This window comes from Coregonus clupeaformis, unplaced genomic scaffold (genome assembly GCF_020615455.1).
Source record: "Coregonus clupeaformis isolate EN_2021a unplaced genomic scaffold, ASM2061545v1 scaf3697, whole genome shotgun sequence".
NCBI lineage: Eukaryota > Metazoa > Chordata > Actinopteri > Salmoniformes > Salmonidae > Coregonus > Coregonus clupeaformis.
The window spans coordinates 6,738-15,206 of NW_025537151.1; the positions used below are offsets into that span (position 1 = coordinate 6,738).

The window sequence follows — 8,469 nt, forward strand, 5'->3', positions numbered from 1 at the left end:
TGGAAGGCCTTCTGCCAACTCATAGGGGCCACGGCCAGTTTATCTTCAGGGTACCATCCGGAGTCCAATGGCCAAACTGAGAGGATGAATCAGGAGCTGGAAACCACCCTCAGATGCATGGTTTCCAACAACCCGTCCACTTGGTCATCCTTCATTGTTTGGGCCGAGTACGCGCACAACACCTTGTGCTCCTCCTCCACTGGTATGTCCCCGCATGAGTGTCAGTTTGGCTATGCGCCTCTATTGTTCCCGGACCAGGAGGCAGAAGTCAGAGTGCCTTCAGCCTCGAGGTTCATCAGACGCTGTCGGCTTACGTGGAAGAAGGCACGTCTTAATCTTCTGCGTTCCTCTCAGCAGTACCAACGACAAGCCAACAGAGGTCGCCGTCCCGGTCCTACCCTGTACCCCGGCCAGAGAGTATGGCTCTCAACTAAGAACCTACCACTACGGGTGGAGTCTCGCAAGCTGTCCCAGAGGTTCATCGGTCCCTTTAAGATTGCCAGGAGAGTCAATCCCGTTACTTTTCGCCTGCACTTACCCAGATCACTTAAGATCAATCCAACATTTCACATTTCTTTATTAAAACCTGTTGTTTTTTCTCCCCTTATCCCGGCAGGCAGACCTCCCCCCTCCGCCCCGTGTCACCGGTGGCCAGTCGGCTTATACCGACCACCGGATACTGGATTCCCGCCGGGTGCAGCGGTCCTGGCAGTATCTGGTGGACTGGGAAGGCTACGGTCCCGAGGAGCGCTCCTGGGTTCCTGCCAAGGACATACTGGACCCTGACCTCATTCGTCAGTTCAGGGCCCTCCACCCTGAGAAGGCTGGTAGGAACGTCAGGAGCCGTTCCTAGGAGGGGGATTCTGTCAGGTTTTGGCCATGACTGTTCGGGTTTTGGTCACTAGATGTCCCCATTGCACCTTTTTGTACCTTTTGTTTTTCTTGCTCTAATTATTGTTTGCACCTGTAGGTCATTCCCTTGTTAGTATTTATACCCTGTGTGTTCCTCAGTTCCTTGCTCAGTGTTTGTAAGTTAGCACCCAGCCCCAGCCCAAGCCTTGTTTTATATAGATATTTCTCTGGTGGGATTTTCCAGAGGTTCTCTGGTTTAGTTCTTGTGTTTTGTTTGAGTAGTCTTTTGAGGTTTGTTTTTCCCTGCTGTTTTTTACCACTTTGTGGGGTTTCTTTTGTTTTTTGGAGGTTTTCCTCTTTGTGCCTCTTGACTTTATTTTTGGACATTGTGGATTTAGTTTCTTTGCCTGAAGATTTTGTTATTTTATTAAACCACCATCTCTAGTACAGCTGTGTCTGCCTCATCTTCTGGGTTCTGACAATTATTAGTGACTGTTTCTCGCACCGGGTCGTGACACAACCTCTCTTTCGTAACGTCTTTGATCCCCAGAGATTGGAAAGCTGCCGCGGTCATCCCTCTCTTCAAAGGGGGTGACACTCTAGATCCAAACTGTTACAGACCTATATCCATCCTGCCCTGCCTTTCGAAAGTTTTTGAAAGCCAAGTTAACAAACAGATCACCGACCATTTCGAATCCCACCGTACCTTCTCCGCTAGGCAATCCGGTTTCCGAGCTGGTCATGGGTGCACTTCAGCCATGCTCAAGGTCCTAAATGATATTATAACCGCGATCGATAATAGACAGTACTGTGCAGCCGTCTTCATCGACCTGGCCAATTTCTCAAATGACTGCCTCGCCTGGTTCACCAATTACTTCTCAGATAGAGTTCAATGTGTCAAATCGGAGGGCCTGTTGTCTGGACCTATGACAGTCTCTATGGGGGTGCCACAGGGTTCAATTCTTGGGCCGACTCTTTTCTCCGTGTATATCAATGATGTCGCTCTTGCTGCTGGTGACTCTCAGATCCACCTCTACGCAGACGACACCATTTTGTATACATCTGGCCCTTCATTGGACACTGTGTTAACAAACCTCCAAAAGAGCTTCAATGCCATACAACACTCCTTCAGTAGCCTCCAACTGCTCTTAAACACTAGTAAAACTAAATGCATGCTCTTCAATCGAACGCTGCTGGCACCCGCCCACCCGACTAGAATCACTACTCTCGACGGGTCTGACCTAGAGTATGTGGACAACTACAAATACCTAGGTGTCTGGTTAGACTGTAAACTCTCCTTTCAGACTCACATTAAGAATCTCCAATCCAAAGTTAAATCTAGAATCGGTTTCCTATTTTGCAAAAAAACCTCCTTCACTCATGCTGCCAAACATGCCCTCGTAAAACTGACTATCCTACCGATCCTTGACTTCGGCGATGTCATTTACAAAATAGCCTCCAACACTCTACTCAGCAAATTGGATGTAGTCTATCACGGTGCCATCCATTTTGTCTCCAAAGCCCCATATACTACCCACCACTGTGACCTGTACGCTCTTGTTGGCTGGTCCTCACTACATATTCGTCGCCAAACCCACTGGCTCCAGGCCATCTATAAATCACTGCTAGGCAAATCCCCGCCTTATCTTAGCTCATTGGTCACCATAGCAACACCCACCCATAGTATGAGCTCCAGCAGGTATATCTCACTGGTCATCCCCAAAGCCAACACCTCCTTTGGCCGCCATTCATTCCAGTTCTCTGCTGCCAATGACTGGAACAAATTGCAAAAATCTCTGAAGCTGGAGACTCTTATCTCCCTCACTAACTTTAAGCATCAGTTGTCAGAGCACCTTACCGATCACTGCACCTGTACACAGCCCATCTGAAATTAGCCCACCCAACTACCTCATCCCCATATTGTTATTTATTTTGCTCATTTGCACCCCAGTATCTCTATTTGCACATCATCTCTTGCACATCTATCATTCCAGTGTTAATACTAATTGTAATTATTTTGCACTATGGCCTATTTATTGCCTTACCTCCATAACTTGCTACATTTGCACACACTGTATATATATTTTCTGTTGTATTTTTGACTTTATGTTTTGTTTTACCCCATATGTAACTCTGTGTTGTTGTTTTTATCGCACTGCTTTGCTTTATCTTGGCCAGATCGCAGTTGTAAATGAGAACTTGTTCTCAACTGTCTTGCCTGGTTAAATAAAGGTAAAAAAAAAAAAAACATGTCTCTTAACGTGTTGCTCTGTTATTCTGTGCTCCAGGATCCTGTTGTGTATGGCAGCTTGTCTTGCCTGAGGAACTCCACCAGTGATTTGTCCAACACCTACACTACTGCTCTAATGGCCTACACCTTTACCCTGGCAGGGGACATGGAGACCCGGGCACAGCTTCTGCAGCACCTGGACACGATCGCATTACAAGAGGGTGAGACATATCCTGGTCCAAGATCTGTTTGTGCTATCATGACTTAATAGAGTTAGTCAATGGAGTAATCCCAATAGTGCAAACCCTCCGCCCGCCTGGCTCTCCAAATATGCTCAATCAAACACCCAAAGCATTTTATAGAACACAAATACAATTTGAACTCAGTTTTTGTCAAATAATTCATTGTGGGGGTCAGAGAAGAACTGTGTATCCTGTATAGTGATGAATAAGCTAGCCCTATTTTCTCTCTCTGTGTGTTTGTGTGTGTTTGTGTCTGTGTGTGTGTGCGCGCGCGCTCCTCGTCCCTCAGGGGGTCTCCTGCACTGGACTCAGACCTCCTCAGAGACCTCAGCCTCCCTGGCAGTGGAGATCAGCTCCTACGTTCTGCTGGCTTCACTCAGTGCCTCCCCTCTGTCTACCACTGACCTGGGCTACACCTCCCGCATCGTCAGGTGGCTGGTGAGGCAGCAGAACGCCTACGGAGGCTTCTCCTCCACACAGGTATACTTCCAAAACACCTCTGGTCCGAAATGGCACCCTGTGCTGTGCACTAGTAATGAGGCATTATTACCTTGACTTTTACCAGATCACAGGCATGTGTGTGCTTCTTGTCATGTCAAGCCTGATGAGTCTAACTTCCACTGAAATGGAGCCTAGAAATCATAATGGATGGAAATGGGAAATAGTCACTCTATGAACTGACCAATGTAAAAATCGACCCTTTCTGTAAAATGTGATAGTTTCATTATTTTTGAACAGATTTGTCTGTGTTCTATTGGTGTTTAGGACACAGTGGTGGCCCTCCAGGCCCTAGCTCTCTACTCCGCCAGGGTGTTCAGTAGAGAGGGCACCAGCACAGTGACAGTACAGTCTCCCAGTGGGAGACAGCACCTTTTCGAAGTTAACCAAAACAACAAGCTTCTCTACCAGGAGAGGGCGATGCAGGACACAGAAGGGAAGTACAGTGTGGAAGTGAAGGGCAGTGCTTGTGCCTCAGTGCAGGTCAGTGAATACACATCTATCCTCCCAATCCTATGTTGCCAAAATACGGTTTAATCTATCACTAAAGCTACAGTCTGGGAATGTTTTTTCTGCAAAACAGCAGCCCTGTGCCACTTGATTTGGTATACAACTGAGGCAGTGGAGGCTGCTGAGGGGAGGACGGCACATAATAATGGGTGGAACACAGTAAATGGAATAGCATCAAACACATGGACACCATGTGTTTGATGTATTTGCTACCATTCCACTAATTCCGCTCCAGCCATTACCACGAGCCTGTCCTCCCCAATTAAGGTGCCACCAACCTCCTGTGAGCTGAGGGATGGGGCTGGGGAAATGTAACTCCTCAAGAACCATTGTTATATTATTCAAGACTCAATGGTTACAATTGAAGAATTGAAGTAACCATCATACAGATATCCAGAGCCCAGACTGTTGATTGAAGAAGCCTCTCCTGACTTTTTTCTATTTTTCTTTCCCAGGTGGCGCTCCACTACAACATCCCTACTCCTACTGACAGCACAACGCTCAGCATCAAGGTGAAGCCAGAGGTCGACTGCAACAGCAACTCTTTGAGACCCAGAGTCACGCTAAAACTTCAATCTCAGTAAGAATGAATGGCCATTTGCATTCACAAAAGCATTCTTTGAATAGATTTATCAATAACACTCCAAAGTGTTATTATGGAGCATGTCTTCCAGAATGGACTTGACCCAAATTACTTGGTTTCCTATTGGAAAGGTTGGTGGCACCTTAATTGGCGAGAACGGGCTCGTGGTAATGGCTGGAGCGGAATAGGTGGAATTGTATCAAATACATCAAACACATGGTTTCCAGCTGTTTGATGCAATTCCATTCCAGCCATTATTATGAGCCGTCCTCCCCTCAGCAGCCTCCACTGGTTTCTACCTAGGCTTTGATCAGTAACAGTTTGAAAACATATCAGGCAACCTGGTCTTTTTATGGTTAAAATAATCAAACTAGTTTAATTAGTTTGTTTATTGTTTATCAAAATCAAACTTTGATATCACAGGCATCTCTTTGCTTTCACAGATATCATGGAAAGGAGCTGACCACCAATATGATTATAGTGGATTTGAAAATGCTGTCTGGTTTTGACCCAGACCCAGAGTCTTTGGGGAGGGTGAGTTTTTTTTAAAACATACGTTTATGGTGTTACCTGTGACCTTTTTCCATGTAGCTCTTGCCTCTCATCTGTGAACCTTTCTGATACTGACCTTTTTTGTCTACAGAATAACTATCTTCAAAGTAATGACTCGGGACGTCGGTTGTAAGATGAAAGCTTATTTTTTGTAATAATACTGGTTCACGTTACATTTTGCCACGTTAGATTCTAAAAAACAATAAAAGAAAGTTGCTAGGATAATCACTTGTCACTTGTACATAACTGGCGCGTTCCCATTTTTGTTACTTCCTGTCGCAAGGCATTCTGGTATTTGCAGTCAATAGCGTAATCCAATACTAACCAATACAACAGAAATATGTACATACTGTAGTTCATTCAATCTCCATCACATGAATTCTAATACAATTACTATTGTACATACAATATGTAAATAACTGTAAAATAAAAATATATTTAGATACAGCTCAATAAATTAACAGTAAACATTAACTCTGTAACCCATTAAAGTTACAACATTGTCGATGCAATATGAATGATCAGTGAATGGCTTGTCTTCACAGCTGAGAGGTTCACTTCTAGTGGATCGTGTCGATACTAAAGATGACCATGTGTTAATGTACTTGAGAGAGGTGAGACCAAACCATCCATCAGTTTGAAACAGTGCACATAACACTCAATGTAATGGAATTAATTTGTGTGGAATGTCCTTCAAAGTCAGCAAAGCTGAAATTACACTTCTGCTTGGAGGGTTTAAATACTTGTAACCAAAATGCTTTTTTTTTCTCCCAACAGTTACCGTCACTATTCCAACCTTTCAACCACACCCTGGACATCATACAGGAGCTCCCAGTACAGAATCTAAAGCCTGCAGTGGTCATGATCTACGACTACTACCAGCCAAGTAAGTTTATATCTAACTTTCCCCAAGATGTATTTTTCCCTCTGCTTTTTAGTAACATTTAGTTAACTTGTGTTCATTTAGTGAGACTTACCTGTATTTTTGGTTTTATTCAGGTGACCAGGCAGAGACAGAATATGTCTTCCCTTGCAAGTAGCGGTTACAAGCTGGTAAACTATCTGGAATTATTGGTAATTTTATATAGCTGGCCTGACCCATATACTATATGTGATATACATGATTTAGTTAACTGGGTCAATATTCCTTTATTAATTTTACCTAAATGCTTGTTATTAGAGAATTATTTACATGGCCCTATTCATTGTATTTGCCGCTCAGCAGATGTAAGAAGAAAATGACATTAACAGAGGTCACACATGCAACCCTTGAGGCATCTTTCAAGATCTCAAGTAAAGGATGTAACTTACTGGAATTAAAGTTTTTCATTAAAACTCTATTCTTGAGCATTTTTTCCAGATCGTTTTTGCGTGTAGGTTTTGATGTCACACTATGGCAAGAAATGAGTTCCGAGGTGTAGGCTCAGGAGACAAGGGGAATATTGAAAGGCTTTATGTAAGACAGTAAGTCTCTTCCTGGGGAACTAGTACCCATGGATGTAAATGGCCTATCCAACAAGGGGTACTTGGGAAGACTTATGAGCAATATATAATTGGGAGTCCAGTAAACATAAAAGATCTACAATTTTTTTTTGTTAAGTTCCAGAGAGCTGCAATGTGCTGTTAATCGGTGTTGCCAACTGTACGAAGGTGTGTAAATGTTCTTTCTCAATTTTGCTCAAAGCTTTTGGTTCTCAGCTTTGTTCTTCCTCCATCTGTAATCATCATGGGCCCCTGTAGTAATAATCAAGGTGTGGTTCTCTTATATCTCATCAGGGAATGGGATCCAGGAAATCCACTCACTCTAAATCCCATCAACAAATATCTTACAAGGGGATGCGTCCTGTCCTGATCATACCCATAATGAGTCCCTGCTATAATACCCATTATGAATATCTCCTAATAATTTATTGAGCTAATGGTGTGGACAAGGCATGGAAAGATGTAGTCAAAAACATATCACAAATCCATTTAGAGAAAGAGTAACAGAACAATCGAGATAACACAAACAGATACTATAGAGCCCTGTTGTTGACAACACAGCTCACTAAATATATTAACAAATATATCAAAACATATACTGATAATTATGAACATATGAGTATGCTGTGAAAAACAGTACTTTTGAAGAGTAGCAAGACTCCTCATGACTTAACAATGGGAAATAAAACGTCCTTGTTATGGGTTAACAAGTGAACATGCTGATCTGATATCAAGAAAGAGTATTCAATCACACTCCACTTTAGTTGTCAATACAATACATCCTGTTTTGTGCTCAGAGAAGATGCAACACAAGCCCACTTGATTGGACAGTAGCTCTTTAAACCCCCTCCCCCCTCCCAACTCCTCTTATTTTTCCTTCTGCTCTCTTCATTTGTGCCCTGCCCAGCCTACAACAGTGATTCTCACATTTCTGGGCTCTTATATTGCCATATACTGTACGTATTGCATTGCTAAAGCTAGAACCACGTGAACATTGAAGACAGCCCTGAAATACAGTCAACAGCGACAACGGTAAGATAAGACAAGATCAGGTGTGGCTTAAAGATGGCGGACTGAACACAGCGGTGCAGATCACGTCAAGATGAACACGTAATATTCAATATCTGTACGTTTGACTAAATATTAGCACTTAACTCCACATACTCGTGGGTAATAACCTTCAATATGGATAACACAAAACAAATTACAGTGGGGAAAAAAAGTATTTAGTCAGCCACCAATTGTGCAAGTTCTCCCACTTAAAAAGATGAGAGAGGCCTGTAATTTTCATCATAGGTACATGTCAATTATGACAGACAAAATGAGAAAAAAAAATCCAGAAAATCACATTGTAGGATTTTAAATGAATTTATTTGCAAATTATGGTGGAAAATAAGTATTTGGTCAATAACAAAAGTTTCTCAATACTTTGTTATATACCCTTTGTTGGCAATGACACAGGTCAAACGTTTTCTGTAAGTGTTCACAAGGTTTTCACACACTGTTGCTGGTATTTTGGC

At 43.1% G+C, this 8,469-nt stretch overlaps 1 protein-coding gene across 1 annotated transcript; it reads left to right on the forward strand.

Annotated features, from left to right (window-relative positions):
• Window positions 1-3,138: 3,138 nt before the first annotated feature.
• On the forward strand, window positions 3,139-6,807 carry LOC121567571 (murinoglobulin-2-like). Its single transcript, XM_045220383.1, has 9 exons — window positions 3,139-3,303; window positions 3,614-3,804; window positions 4,090-4,305; window positions 4,788-4,912; window positions 5,359-5,449; window positions 6,013-6,081; window positions 6,245-6,353; window positions 6,467-6,541; window positions 6,693-6,807. Exons 1-8 carry the CDS (start codon window positions 3,219-3,221, stop codon window positions 6,505-6,507), a joined length of 927 nt encoding a protein of 308 aa, XP_045076318.1. The 5' UTR covers window positions 3,139-3,218; the 3' UTR covers window positions 6,508-6,541; window positions 6,693-6,807.
• Window positions 6,808-8,469: the final 1,662 nt, after the last annotated feature.

What these genes read in the sequence shown, in the direction of transcription:
- LOC121567571 (XM_045220383.1), top strand. Translation starts at nt 3,219, where the DNA reads ATGGCCTACACCTTTACCCTGGCAGGGGACATGGAGACCCGGGCACAG. An exon ending in GAGGCTTCTCCTCCACACAG is followed by an intron (nt 3,805 to 4,089) that starts GTATACTTCCAA and finishes ATTGGTGTTTAG; the next exon opens with GACACAGTGGTGGCCCTCCA. An exon ending in TGTTAATGTACTTGAGAGAG is followed by an intron (nt 6,082 to 6,244) that starts GTGAGACCAAAC and finishes TTCTCCCAACAG; the next exon opens with TTACCGTCACTATTCCAACC.